Consider the following 16103-nt stretch of genomic DNA (forward strand, 5'->3'; position numbering starts at 1 on the left):
ATACTGCAATCTGTGGTTACTCTGCAATGCCCTTGTCCGAGACAAATCTACGGCGTACTTGTCTGCCAAATTAGTCAGTTTCTCATGAATCGCTCTAGCCTTCCTAGTGACATCCTTTGCCATGAACAGCAGCTCATCTTGTTCATACAATTCTATCCTTTCTAAGGGCAGTGTACCATCTATTATCTCATCGACATCAGATTTTAAACTGGTGACATCGAGTCTCTTTGCCTTTATTGCAGCTTTTAACACACTAGATTTAGGTACTTCATCCACATCTCTCCCATCCCAGCTCCGAGTTCTACGTTTAGGCTCCGGTGAGTTATGCGGAGTCTTCCCATGCTCCCACCTCTCCAGATCCCATGCTTTTCCGTCCTCTCGGGGTGGATGGTGAAACACTCCATTGCGTCTCATATTCCCACCTTCCCCGTTCTGCCTGCTTTCTCTGGATGTATAGTAAGGCATTCCATTGCTCCCCCTTTCCTCACTATTTCCCTGTGATTCTTGATTACTCGAGGCATGGCGGGACCTATCACTGTTCTCCTTTTTCCAATGTTGAACGTCTTCCCCGAGTGTATGATGAAGGCACCTAAACCTATTCTGGAATGCTTGTACCATTTGGTCTCCACCTTTCTCCCAGAGACGAGACATCTCCTCACACTCCACACTCCTACTATTTTGCTCCTGCTGTTCCCTCTCATCTATAGGACGTGTAACTCCTCTATTCTCCTGACTTTGGCCTTCTCGCCCCTGACTGCTTTCGCTGGCCCCACAATGAGATACAGTCCCGTTACCTCTGCTTTCCCACTCGGGTTCTGTTCTTGACCTATTACTCAACGTTACTGCGGACCCATCCCATTCCCTCAAGTCAGCCCTTAATTCTGTATAGGACTTCGGCCGCGGTCCCCTCAGATCCATCTGTTCTCTCTGACCTCCCTGTCCTGCGTTGGGACCCACAGTTGCATCTAATGAGGTGTTCCACGTTACCGATCCTGGCAATTGCTTCCATGCATTTGTCATGTTATTCCTCCTTTCCATCTCAATCCTTTCTCTATCCAATCGCCTCTGTTCTTCTTCTCTATCTCTCTCAGGGTTATAGATCGATACTATAGGTCCTATGGTAACAGGCACTTGAAGAGCGTCTGGCAATCCAAAAGACTCAACCTTCTCGGTGGTTGGCGTCTTCTGTACCACAAACCTTCCCACTACACTCTGTACAGTGTTGTGGTGAGGTGTCTCCTCGCCTTTGATAGGTGTCCATTCCGATATAGGGAGTGGTGTAAACCCCTCTATGGCCGTCCCACCTTCCCTTGCCAGTCCCCTATCTTCAATCTCCCCAACTCTCGGAGGTGGTCTATCTAACAGCAATCTGTTTATCAGGTTGTCTTCCGACTCGCTTTCCTCGTCCTCTTCCATGAGGTTTCCTCCTCCTCCCACCTCCCTCATTGGATACATTTTCTCTACCTCAATAGCCTGTACCCTCCATCTCTTTGCCTCCTCGTCCCATTTAGAATCTCGCACTGCTCTTACCGATCGCGTCAGTCTTAGTTGACGCCTGTTCAAATTTCTGTCGTGTGCCGCCCTAATCCATGCATTAAGGGCCTCAAACTGGGTTGGTCTAGGTGGGGGTTTCAATGAGGACATGGTTGCTTTTAGCCGATGTAACACCTCTAACTTAAACGTCCCGTACTTCGGGAACTGCATTTCCTCATTTCCTTCCGTGAGCTTATTCCAAGCCCGAATCCATAGTATTGTATGCAGTCCCACATTCGCTGCCATATAATGAGCTGGTGTACCCTCCGGCGGTGCCTCTTCCCCGTAATAATGTTCACTTCTTTTTCTTTTAAAAATCCCTTTCAAACACTTAAAGCACTTCATGATTTCTCTTTTCTCCGCGTTTGTTTACTTCCTGATGACAATCTACCAATCACCGTGCTGTTCTCGCTAACTGGCCTATCCGAGCGCGGTTTTCCTCCGACGTCACTCTAGCCGCCCAACCAGAGCGCGGCTCTAGCTAACGTCACACCAACCGCTCAATCACAGCGCGGCTCTAACCGACGTCACCCGTCCCCCTTCGCAGCAGTTCCCCTCCTTTCTCAGCTCGTCTCCTCGGTCATGCATGCGTCCCATTCATACTCTGAAAAATGATTACTTCCGTCCAAGCGATCACCTTTCTTGACTGTACGCCCACAGTCTTTTCTGTAGTTGTCACCTTAACTTGACGAGATGTCTTTCCGTTTACTTCCAGACAATCGCCTTCTCTGATAGGTTACTCACACGCAGTAACTTTCGACCAGCGTCCGTTACTCATACACTCGCTCTGACACTCCCCCTATCTCGGTCCCACGGCGGTCAATGGTACCTTGTGACCTCCGTACTATGGTTGACAACTACTCTGGATGTTCTATACACCCAAAACCACTTAAGCTCTGGCCTGAACTTAAGATTCACCAGTTCACCCGTTTACCAGGTAACCAGTTTACCAGGTTGCGCGCGCTCACAACCTTCTCTCAATCACACTACAGGCATTCAACTCCGCAAGACATTACAATCCAGATGCAACACAAAACACCGTAATCTGTTCACGCATGACCCTTGTTATACTCACTCTCCTCCGATACTGCTGCTTTTCTCGCGCCGTCTGCACCTTCGGCGCACGATTCTTCCGCTGCTCGTCTCTCGATGTCTAGGGGCCTTGGGGTAAACTAACCTACCTAGATTACCTTCCTCAAGAAGATAACCATCCTAAACTGCTACCAACTGTTAACGCGGGATTTCTGGTCTCTAGTTACCTTACCAGATCCCAAATCGAGTCGACTGAATCGTTGGTACCTGTCATTGAGTAAAAGGCAATCTACTACCAGGTTAGTTAATTAATAACTTAAACCACTCTAAAGAACCACTGACTACTGGTAAGTTTCAAAGATTTATTACAAAGCCAAAAGTATCTGAAGATACAAACATCTCAGTAATAAATTCAAAAGGTATACAGGTATGATTATAAACAAGTATTCTCGGAAAGCCCTTAACCGGCAAAAGGAAATTATCAAAAATATCTCGAACACCATTAAAGTGGCAAGAATCGATATCAGTTGCAACTTCAGAGTCATTTACAGAAAAAAAATCCAGGTTAGTCTGTCCCTACTCTAAACTAAGTGACAACCCTACTTAACAAGATCTTTACCCCAAAAAGGTGTCAGCCGTGGTGACTTCCTAAGAAGATCACGCACTTCTCTTTGTCTCTTCTGTAAAATGGGTCTCTCCTGATCAGTCTATCTGCCTACCCAACCGCTTCCTTAGGCTCCCAAAATCATCTGCTCTGCTCTCCTCCCGGGTCGCTTTCCCTAATACAAAATCACATTTCCGATAGGCACGCCCCTCGGGACGCCCCTCACGTGGTGCAGTTTTGAGCGGCAAAACTCCATGATGGTACTCTTCAAGACCCTCGTTAAAGTTGATCTTGGTTCCCAGGCTTCTTCTCCAGCGCGCCGGTACCCCCTGAAATTCCTGAAAACTCCTACAGGCCTGCGCCAAGCGCCACTGAACAAAGCCTCATTCATTTCGACTGATTAGGACCCCTCGCACCTGCATACAGACCGTCCTACAGTGGGCCTCAAATTCCAGACTTTACCATATCTATAGGCCATAAAACATATGTAACTCTCTGTACTTGGCGCCGCTCGACTTCTTCTCTAACGAGCACACTGCAGATCAAAGAAACAACATTATCTGTTCAGGCCTACTTGATTTACATGAAGCGAGTCCCTGCACTCTGAAAACGTCTTAACTTGCATTTAAACAGTATTCTTAACTAACACACGTTTCTATAATGTTATGCATCTATAAAACATATATTTCAGTACTAAGTCCAATAATACGTTTAGAAGAACAATGTTAACCCCACCTCACATTATTTTAGCAGCACGTTTAGATTTACTGTGAATTGCCATGAGGCCTACACATTTTAACTGGTTTGTAAGATTTCTCTTCTCTCTTACACGATCACTTAACATGAGAACATGAGGTTTCCATATTCATTCTAACATTTCTACATTAGTCTTTACAGCACTATGGTTATCGTTGCTCTACTTAAACACTCGGTATATTTCACTTCTAGATATAAAACACTCTTGTGCAAAATATATTTAAACTAACTAGGTGCTTGTAAATATGGTGCACTTATACATTTTTCAGATTTGTGCTCTCTCACATGCAACTATTTTGATGATAATTCACTATTTATTTTCTGTTATATCCATATTATTTGTGATTGTTTGCATTGAAATTCTGTAACTGTCATTCACATTCCCTCGACATTATATTTTTATGGCTGTATTTTTAACCCTAGATGTTCACAACTGGGACTGTATTGAAATGACTCTGTCTATAACCGCACTTGTAAAACCATCTTTATGTAGAGCGATCTGCCTGCCATATATTAGGGCTTTTCCATGATGTAATAAACTGCTGATATATAAATGAATTTGAACTTGGGGGGCTCATAAACATTATAGGAGCCATTGTGATCTCACTAGTACTATAACTTCCATACTCAGTAAGCACTGTTAGGGTCTCCAGCTTTGGTGTATATGGGCACAATCACCAGTGTTTATAACGTGTTGAATATACAGACCCACGGGGATTTTAAGCAGAAGTGAGTTGAGAACATGTAACCTCATCCTGGGCCAGAAATTGAGGCTGATATGATCAGTCCTTCTCTTTGATAGTTTCTATTTTGCACTCGTGTATGAACGGTGCACCTGGGTGCCAGTTATATGAGAACCCAAAAACTACCCCCAACCCTAGAAAAGGTTAGAGATTTGCACCTGCAAAGAGCCCGAGTAAATTTATTTTCCAGAGTGGGAAAAGGGATTGAATTCCCCCATTCTTGATAGGGTGCCTTGGAAGGGTTTCTCCAGGAGGAAACAGATTGTACCATTGAGAAAAAATATGCAATTGCACATAGGCACTTGCTTCCCTTAATATGGTTTTAAACTGTGTATGATTTCCAAATTGTGGAAGTATCAACGCTGGCCTTTCCCCTTCAAATATAGAAACAGTGGCTTCTGACCAGAAGGCACCGGGCACTTAAAACTCCACAGAAATAAGTTCATTACCTCAATGCCAAATAAAAGGACACATATGGTAGCCCAACTCCTAACAGTGTGTCATCAGGAATTTCTTCATAGGAATAACTTGCGGGATAAAACACTTTGGGGGCGATTAAGATGTCGGGTGGAAAGCCTCCTCCTGTCATTCGGAATCTCCTCAACCGTGTCGGTACACTTCCGACTGTCTTGGTTGGTTGATAATCAGCCCAACCAATTACGATGTTTGCGGTCGGACTGTAAACTGCACTGTCTATATGAATCAGTTCTGGACAGCTCTCGGAGCATCTGTGTAGGTCAGAACTGCATTGCACTGCTCCATTAACTGCGTCCAACTGCATGATAACGATGTCGGTTTCCAACAGCCTTTCCAAGTAAGCCTGTCCGACACAAAAAGGCTGTCAAAAGTGGGCCCCTTTACTCAGCGGCCTCTGGTTGGGGGCTGAGGGGGTACCCAGGGGACCCCCCTATAAAACCCTGCACTGTGTGGCAGGCACCATGGGGTACCCGTGACAAGATGCGGGGTTTTCTGCAAACACCCCATCTCTCCATAGGAGCCTTGGTTGTCCGAATTCGAAACGGTGTTGGGAGGAAAGTTTCCACACTACATCATAATCGGCCCCTTTGTCTCTGCTTCCCATACTTTTAATGTATATTACAGCTAAACAGGATAATGTAATTTCCTTCTGATGTGTTATAGTGGGATGGTGTAGATAACCATTGTTGAAGTGGCTTCTTCATTGTACACATTCACAGCTTCCCACTCTAAGGTGTGACCTAAAAAAAGGCACGTTTTGTTGTTCATGAAACATTCTTTTCAAATTACTTTAATCGAGCCATGTTAATCACTTGGGATCCAACAAACACATAAACTTCTTCAACTACATAAAGATTTGCACAACATTTAAAGTGTTTAACTTTGTAACTTTTGTTAATAGATAATTACCATATTTTCATGTTTTTATTTGTAGGTATCGGTCTTGTCGTGCAAACTTTATACCTAGGTGAGATTGCCCCGAAAAACCTCAGGGGTTCCATGGTCTTAGGGTGCTCCATATTTGCGACTTTGGGAATTATAACTGGACAAATAATTGGCCTGAGGTACAGTATTTTGTTATTAATTATCATTTATCGTTTGAACATACTTTGGAGCAGTTAGAAAATATTCACTTTTCTGAAGTTGAAAGTAAATGAATCACTATAGTAAATCAGGAAATATAGTGTGATACACCAAACTTTTTTATTGCTATGTAAATATTTGCACTATTTCCAAAACAAGTTAATTCAGTTATTTGTGTGTGCATTGTACAACTCATCCAGCCATGATGTAAATGGGCCTTTACAGTCTATTTTTAAACGATTAAGTCAAATGAGGCATGTGATTGTGCAAGTTGATATAAACACTAATCCAATTTTCTAGAATGGCAGCAATACCGATAATGTAAAAGTAGAGGAGCTAGAAACTGGTGGTGAAAGCACCTCTTATTGACAGATGCAGAAACTGTCCATTGTTGGAGACGCAGGGCCCGATGTAGAGTTTGGAGGATGAGATTCTCCAACACAAATGTGATGGCTATCCCATCCACTGTGTTACATAGGATATATTGAAATAAGGATTTAGGCAACACAGTAGTTTATGAAAATGTATGAAGTTATTTATGTGTTGTATATATATGTTGCCTTATTGGCACAATATCAAACAGAAATTAAATTAAGCTAAACTAAGTACAGTGGGCGGGAATGAGGTAATGTTTGGAACCTTTTCCCAGGCCAAAACCCCCTAAGGTAGACCCAAAATGCTCATAGGGCAGGGTTCATTATATTTTAAAAGCAGGATATGTGTGTTTAGGATTTACAAATACTGTTCTTTCTACTCAATGCTTCCACATCCTGTTCCACTATTATTTCCTGTCATCCACCTCTCAAGCTCTCTTCACATTTATTCCCAGATCAAACATCTCATTACCCTCAGATGTATGTAAACACTCACTACATTTGTTCCATCACCCAGCTCCAGCACCATTCTAACTTGGATACTCCTAAATGCCAGAACAGTCAAAGCTCAGCACTACAACTTCATCTGTGACCACAATCTTGATAATGATTGCTTCACTAACTCTTAGCTGAAGGCACATTCCGAGTGTGTCAGTGGCTTGTTTGTCCCAGAAAACTATATTGTTATTTGTGCTGACAGACACCACAATTCACTTCTCCGCTGGTCTAAGCTCTAGTCTACTCCCAACACATTTACATGTTTAAAATAATCCATGACATTACTCCCGACCAACACAATATAACTCCAAAACCCCATAACCACAAATCACTTACCATTTAAGACAATATGTCTCCTCAAACCTCATGTTTACTAAATTCCAATTCAGCCTGTAGCAACCCTAAATACAAATATGTTACCTCTCTATAAAACCATGCACAAGCTGTTCCAACACTTCTTTCATACTGCAAGTAACAAAGAAAGAATGCAAGGCCTAATCTATACTGACCTTGCGCTCATCACATGCTACCCACATATTCAGACTGGTCTGACCATTCCCCGATCCCATTATAAATACCTACTACTACAACTGCTTCCATAAGGCCTACATTGCATAAATAGCATTGGCAAAGCCAACAGGTCTCGCCTATACAAGAGTTATTGCCTTTGGCAATGTGTTTTTGGCATGTTGTCCACCAGTGTGGCTCCTGTTCATCATTGCTATAACGTTAGTGATGTGGAGTGTCCTAGAGTGGAGTGGGCAGAGTAAAGTGTCATAGACTGGATTTGTTGGAGTAGCATAATAGAGTGAAGTAGTGGGAATAGAGTGTTGCAGGATTGAGTAGAGGAGTGTAGAGTTCAGTGATTCAATGGCCAAGAGAGTCTTAGAGTGCAGTGTTATAGAGTTCAGTGCCAAAGAGTGGAGTAATGTAGGGTGTAGAGGGATGAAATATGGTGGAGTGCATTGAGGTCGTGAGGTGGATTGGATTGGATTGGGGTGTAATTGGTTTGGGGTAGAGTTATTTGGATTGAGTGGAGTGAGGTGGATTGGAGTGGGTGGACTCAATGGGCTCGATTGGATTGGAGTGGGCTGGGATGGATTGAAATGGGGTGAGGTGGACTGGACTGGTATGGATTGGAGTGGGGTGAATTAAATTGGTTTGGGGTGGAGTGGATGAGATATGAGTGGGGTGGCTGGGATTAGAATAGGGTGGTTTGAAATGGGGTGATTTGAATGGAGTGGAGGGACGTGGATTGGATTGTACTGGAGGAGGGCGGTTTGCAGTGACGCGTGGTGATATATAGATGTGGAGTGGTGCCAAGAGTAGTGGATGTTTCAACCCAACGTCAAAAACACAACACAATAAAAATCCCACTTCAGTTTGTAAACAACTGGAAATGTGATTTTTTAAAGTGTTAAACATAAACAGCACCAAAATACATCAAGCATCAAGCACAGTCATCTGGTTGTGCTTGACTGGGACACGGGTAAGGTTTAAGGGAGACCGGGATAGAGCCTTGGTCAGATACAGAGCCCAGATTCGTCCCATTTGAAAGTTTTACCTTCTGACATAGCCTCTCAAATCGAAGAAAACATTCGCAGTGAGACAAGGCACCAGGCTATAGTTGAGATATGTTCCACGAGCCGGACAGCCGTCAGACCCGGTGAAGCTGTTGACTTTTGCTGGGAAAGCTCTAAATGGGATGAATTCAAAATTCAAGATCAAGGAAGCTCCATCGCTGGCCGGATTTCTCCATGCGCCCCCAAACCGCCCATTGGATAACATGGCAAATTGCGCCCTCTCAAAAAATTGCTGCTTTCAGCATTGCTTCGATCCTCTTGAAACTTACCTGGACACTAGTTCCAGCGATTACCAAAGATCTGAGCAACTCACAACAAAATCCATCCACTAGAACGGGTACGACTTTTCACCCAAACACACGCCCTCCGCAAAACACCAAAAAAGGCCAAAATTCAGCCAAATCGGGACCAAAAAACGCCAAACACCCTTAAAACCTTGCCAACCTCATTATGCACGAACCGGGAAACCTACTAAATTCACCCCAATGACCCTTGCAGTCCACTTCTCAGTCCTGGGTACAAGTGGGAACAGGTCCTGCCATTAAGGTTCTCATCACAGGTCACAACAGCAGGAGCAGTGTTTCTTATGCCTTCCTCAGGCTCGGAGATGTTCCAAAGATGAAACTGAGGGTCCCACAATGATGCCATGGCTAGCCTGTGGCCACTCCCTTACCAACAGGATACAAGTTCCAAGGTGTGACCCTATCTACTTTTGCAGCACTGTCTGTGTGTTTTAATATAAACTATCCCACAGTGTCCATCTCTTCCCAAAATCTACATGGCAGAACTTGTAACCCCGGTGCAGAGCTTCCTTTGCCATATGGGCAAACCCTCCCTTGTGGTCACTAAAAACCAGTTCTGGGGGCAGCTCCTCTTCAACTGAGATTGGTGCCTGGCTTGCTAGCAGGACAACAAATGTGCCAGACCCACGTGTGGGCTACATCTGCTGGTGAAAGGGTAAGCATCCCTTGTAGTTAATTAAGATCCTGGGCACAGTTCAAATAGCCATCCTGTCAGGGGATGGTAAGCCCTCTGCCATTGTCTCAGCTCTGGGAGACACTTCATTTGTAATCAAGGAGCTATTCAGCTTTTTAGCTCCTGGGTGACAGTGAACACTGGCAGAAAGGCACATTTGGCTCAGGAAGAAAAATGACCACTTTCTAAAAGCGTAATTTTCAAAATAGTAATGTAAAATCTGATTTGACTATTAAATTGTATTTCAGATTACAATTAAAATGAGTCCATGAATCATTTTTCTAGGTACTCCAAAACTGAAGTTAAACATTATAAGGTTAACTTTAAACACCAGAAAACCTAGGGGTCTAATAAAAAGAATATATGTAAACCTCAAATCCAAAAGCTAAATGGATTTCTCAAACATTAGGAGTGAAATAAGCAATAACCTGTATCAAAGGAAGTGTTAGTGGTTGTGAAAAAGGACTTGCTCAATTCATAGGATCCCCATCAAACTATTGTATGATCAATTATATCATCTGGTCGTCCTACTGTGGTAATCAGTCTCTAGATCATTGAGACCCATATTTACCCAGTTTCGAGAGCGAGATCACTGCCCGCAAGCACTAGGTGACCAGTGAAAAAAACACATGATGGGTAGAAGTGCAGTGCAAAAAGAATGTGGTGAATGTAAAATAGGATAGAGGACAGAACAGTACTTTTATTGAGAATGTGCCTTCTTCCTAACTAAAAACAAAACGAACAGTGCAAAAATGCAGTATGGGAACAAATTACTGCATTGGTGGTCAACATGTTTCAACCTGAAAGGGAAGGACCCAAGGCTTTCATCAGGACCTCTGTTCTTTAATAATGCTACTGCTTAGTGGAAATAATATTGAAAAGTGATATTTAGAAAAGGATACAACATATTAGTTGCAACTCCTCCATGTAGATAGATCCATTGCGTGATCTAAAAAAACACAGACACCACCCAAGATTCAGAAAACATATATCACAGGATATTTCAACACTCCATGTTTCTGCGAAAAACGGTAATTAAACCACTCACCCAGCTCTACCGGGGAGAAGACCTCACCTCGTCTGGACTCAAACTCAGGAAGAAATGAAGCCACGCTCTAAAGAAAATAAGGAAAGCATACAAAGGAATGCTGAGTTTTGAACAACTAGTCATTAGTCCTCGCATTCTATTTCAATAAGTATATGCTCCCTTATCTCAGTTAAACTTCTACAAAACGAAAACAGCTCATGAAACCATTTGATTCAACCTACAAAACCAATCTTTACCTCAATGCATCCAAAGTTTCTATATTTAAAAATGCTCTAATAGTCTGTATTACAAACCAAAGTGGCAACAGTCAGTTATCACAAGGTAACTTAAAGAAAACCAAACAGTGGACTCTACTCCATCTTAAGCGTCCATAGTATGCACGCTCCCACTCACCTCTCCGTCGTTGCCCCAGGCGAATACCTGAGAAAGGGGGAGGCAACGATCGGAGAGTGTGCGGGATATTTAAGCCTTTGCTCAAACCACGCCCAAACTAGCGTATGAGGTATTACGCTCCAATTTAATTGTGTATCACAAGGGGCTTTATATTCATTCATACACCCTCATTACACGTGTAATAAGTGGACCAACACATTACTGTTTCAATGTTAGACTCACCTCGTCGTAACCTCTTTCCAAACAGCGGGACCGGCCGCAATGCCGTGGCATGCCGTCCCGCGCATGTGCGAAAGTGTCTGTCGCGCAGGTTTACCGCGAGAAACTACAAAATGACGTCAATCACGTCAGAATTGTAGTTTTTTAAGGTTTTCGCCTGCAATAAACGAACACTCTATAGAAGCGTGTATCTCCTTCGCTCCCATCTACCCGCGGGTGCAAACTCCAAGTAAATGTTAAAGCAACTAGCAAAAGCTCATTACGCAAAGTTGTTTATTAAAGAAATTATCACAATTTTCAAAGCCAAACTGTTCAATAATAAAGGCAATTATATGATTCCACTCTCAGAACTACATCTAATTGCACACTCATAAAACTCAACCAGATTGTTTACATGTTAACAGCTGGGCTATTTACAGAGAGGAAGGGAATACTCCATTCCTAACTCCGCCCAATAGGGCGACAGATCCCAAAACTCATCACAAAGTAGTCCAGGGTATTTCATCATTCAGCCCTAAGCTGTCCAGCTGTAATGGATAGATCCATTTCTGCTCCTTCTGGAAAAGGAATTTAGTCGGATCCCCGACCCAATTCGGAATGTATGGTTTCTCCAGAACAGTCCAACTGAAATCATTCTCTTTATGATTATGTTCCAAAAAGTGCTTCGTTAATTTGGACATACTTTTTTTACATTTAAAAGAGCTCTTATGTTCTAACATGCGGGTCCGAACCTTCCGGGTCGTCATCCCGACATATCGTTTATGTTATGTTATGTTATGTTATGTTACATCTGCTTATATAGCGCGGCGGCTGCCCCAGCGAAGGGGCGTCCCGGCGCTTGACTAGACAGGAGAGTACACAACATACAGACAGGTTATCAGGTCAGTTTAGCAGAACAGGTGGGTTTTTAATGCCTTTCTGAAGGTAAGAAGGTCATTTATACTCCGAATCCGCAAAGGTAGTGCGTTCCATAGTTTGGCAGCCATGTATTGAAAGGAACGCCCTCCTGTGCGGGCTAGCCTAACACGGGGGATTGTGACCAGGTTTTTTCCTTCGGATCTGAGCGCTCTATTTGGAGTATACTGCGTCATAAGATGACATAGCATGGGAGGTAGAGATTTTTTTAGAATCTTAAAGGCCAAGCACAGGGCCTTAAAAGTGATTCTCTTTTCCACCGGCAACCAGTGCAGTTTTACCAGGGTCTTGGTTGCAGACTCGAATCGGGGTAGCCCTGTTAGGGCCCGCGCTGCCGCGTTTTGGACGCGCTGCAAACATTTTTTTTCCGCTTGATTGGCTCCCAGGAGTAAGGAGTTAGCATAATCTAAGCGGGAAAGAATTGTGGCTTGGATGATTACCTGACGTGTGGAGGGGTCGAAGAATTTTAGTATCGGTCGTAAATTGCGCAGGATACCGAAGCTTGTGGCAGCTACTTTTTTTGTGTGGCTAGTAAAACTCAAAGTTGAGTCGAACCACACCCCCAGGTTTTTTACCTCTGTATTGGGGTTGGGGGGGGGCCAAGAGTGTCTGGCCACCAGTCTTTTCCCCAGGTTTCGGTATTTTTATTGCATGGACACGTCATAATATATATGACGTTTGAACTATTACAGTTCGAGAAGTGCTTAAGTAGCCAAGGGTGGCCTGTCCCCATGTCTATTTGAGTGGTTTTCTGAGTTAAAGTACACATAGAACATCCACCACAAGGGTGATGTCCCTGTATTTGTGGTAAGTCCCACAGAGTCTCATTGGTCTCTTTGGTAACTACTTTCGGGCGAGTGTGCACCAAGCAGTCCTTTAGGTTCTTTGAGCGCTTAAATGCGAACAGAGGTTGTTCTATTTTATCGTTCGTGCAGTTAAGAATCTTCCAATGACGTCTCACAATTTTTTTCACCAGATTAGATTTCGTATTAAATGTGCTTACAAAAGTTAATCTAGTCAAAGGTGGCTTCTCCTCAGATACTTCTAACAAGGCATCGCGATTATTATTACTAGCCCTCTTCAAAGATCGTTTAATCAAGGACTTAGGATAATGTCTGTCTTGTAGTTGCCTGAAGAGGTTCGCAGAATGTTTAATGTAAGTCTCTTTAGTAGAGCAATTTCTGCGAACTCGAAGAAATTGACCATACGGAAGGTTTTCACGCAGGGACCTAGGATGTTGGCTCTCAAAAAGCAAGAGCGAATTTCTAGCCATAGGTTTGCGAAAGAGTTCGCTTTGGAGTCCATCAGAGCTCACAAATATGGAAAGGTCCAAAAAGGTTATTCTTTCCTTACTCATTTCAATCGTGAATTTTAAGAACCTGTTACGGCTTTTGAGCCACTCATGAAATAGAGTGAGCGACTCCTCATCTCCACGCCATACCATGAGAATGTCGTCTATATAGCGTTTGTAACAAATTATGGATGGCAAAAAAGGATTACTAGTTGTTAATACTACACTTTGTTCAAACGAGTGGACATATAGATTCGCCAAACTTGGCGCAAAAATACTGCCCATACTCGTACCAGAGATTTTATAAGGTGTTGAAATATAACCCAGTGCTTTCTTTAAGAGAGACAGCCTCGCTACAGGGAAAAATGGCTTTGGAGGTTTTTCACTTATAGGACATGCAAAACATGGAATGTACATGCCCTACTGTGTAAATACACTGCACCCTGCCCAATGGCACTTAGGGCCCACCTCTGGGGTGACTTATAATTATTAAAAAGGACGTTTTAGGCATCGCAGGAAGTTTATTTTATGAAACAAATTTACAATTGCCCACACCTGTCTTCTTCCTGTACACTATTTCATAATCAAGCTACACCTGAAACCCATGAGCACAGATATATTATTTAAAATATTTTTACCCATTATACACCAATACTCTTATATTCTTTTCATTACTCGATTGTATTAATAGTTTTTGTTCAACAAATATATGCAAACACAACTCTTTCTTTAGTTACATTGCAGATTCTTAGGCATTTCGATGATATTTTTAGCATATATAACAATTCAGCAATTCTTGTTTTGCAGGTTCCACTTTTTGATGCCCAATGCATTTCAGAGCACCTGTTTATTTTGCCAGTTTGAATTGTCAGTTTTAAAGCTACATTCGCAGGCTGTATGGGAAGGTCTGCTGACCCGGCACAATAGGTGCTGCAGTCCACAAGTGACATTTAACTTGCAGGCCGTGGACTTTTGTTCCATATACTAGGGACGTATAGGTAAGTTAAATATGCCAATTAGGAATGTAGCCAATTTCAACATGTTTTAGGCATTATAAAACAAACACGGGGGCTTGGTTAGCAGTGTCCCAGTGCGCAGCATACATAAAAACAGCTGCATCAGTACATAACAAGCATTTTCAATGCAATAGGTCTCGCATTTGAGAGGGTTTAACCCCTTGAGTGCTGGTGACGGAACCACTCCGTCACCAGCCACGGTGGGGCTGTGCTAATGACGGAGGGGGTCCGTCAGAGCCCAGCCGCCGCGCCTGCGCGACATTAATTTTGCGCCTCTATTAGGTGGGCGGGGCCGTGATGGAACCACTCCGTCAATAGCACAGCCGACCCGTGGCTGGTGACGAAGTGGTTCCGTCACCAGCATTGCCGCCCCCCTCCCCAGCGCCGCGGCGTAATTACTGCCGCGGGCAAGAGGTTAAGCTATTGTCATTGTAAATGTCAATGCCTTTTATTTATGTGTTTTTAAGAGCAACACATATATAAAAAGTATTGTTATTTTTAGTGCCAAGAGCTCAAACTCTCACAAATGCAAGAGCACTTTAATGTTGGCCGCGCCCCTTTTTATAGACACTGCGTGCATATTCAGGCTACAGGGAGCAGCGTCTAAACAAAGAGTTGCGTCCAACATGTGGTGCTGTCACCCAAAGTGGTAAAAAAAATAATGAATTTTAAAAACCTATGTAGCACGGCCGCTAAAGTGAAAGCAGACTATGCTGTATATTAATTAATGAAATAAGCACAGCTATAGTTTAAGCGAACCTCGTTGTAATTTGAATAAAAAACGCTATTAAAATAAAAGCGGGCGGGTGCTGTGATGTCGTGGCTGGAATAGGGGAAAAGCATTAAATAAAATACTGCTCACCAACTTATATAGCAGACCATCTAACAACACCAGTAAAAGTCCAGTTGTTATGGGAGGTACCAAATGCAGACAAGGTGATACCAAGTAGGGACTAACAAGCCTAATAATGACTCGGAAGCCAGGGTTTACCAATAACAACGACAAGCAAATTTAAAAAATATGGGCGCAGCTTCAAAGACATATTCCACTACTGCATGCCTCGCAGCAGCCATGTGCTGCCCAGTATTGACCTAAAAATCACGTGAAGCAAATCACCAAGCAAAAATTAGCATGGAACAAACCACATGAAGGAAATTACATGGAGTAAATCACACAGGGGACCAAACTACACAGAGGATAAGATCACAATGGAGCCAATCATATAAAGCAATGTTGTGGGGGTGAGGTTATACGTAGTAAAGCGTAATCAGCTAATTTTTTTTTGTTTGCTGGAGACAAATACATGAATGCAATAAGTCTGCCTAAACAGACTTTTTAAGAGGACTCCTGCAAAAACTACTAAGGTTTAGTTCTGTGAGACATACAAAAATAGAACGTTTCCGATATTTTGAGCAGAGGTGGGTAAGCCACTGGGAGCTCGAGCCTGAAGCTTGGCACAGGCTCAGCTCGGGGTCCTGTTGAAACCTCAAGGCCATATCGAGCTGAGCTTTCCTGTGGCTTCTGCTTGCCACGCTCGCTCTACTCTTATGCAAAAAGAGGTA

The 16103-nt window shown here is 43.2% G+C and overlaps 1 protein-coding gene across 1 annotated transcript in view; it reads left to right on the forward strand.

Moving 5' to 3' along the window:
- Nucleotides 1-16103, forward strand: part of LOC144791350 (solute carrier family 2, facilitated glucose transporter member 11-like) — a 736021-nt gene that overhangs the window by 311613 nt on the left and 408305 nt on the right. The window contains exon 5 of the mRNA XM_078666027.1: nt 6080-6209. Within this exon, the coding sequence (XP_078522153.1) occupies nt 6080-6209 (130 nt within the window). The remainder of the gene's footprint in view (nt 1-6079; nt 6210-16103) is intronic.

This window comes from Lissotriton helveticus, chromosome 11 (genome assembly GCF_964261635.1).
Source record: "Lissotriton helveticus chromosome 11, aLisHel1.1, whole genome shotgun sequence".
Classification (NCBI taxonomy): domain Eukaryota; kingdom Metazoa; phylum Chordata; class Amphibia; order Caudata; family Salamandridae; genus Lissotriton; species Lissotriton helveticus.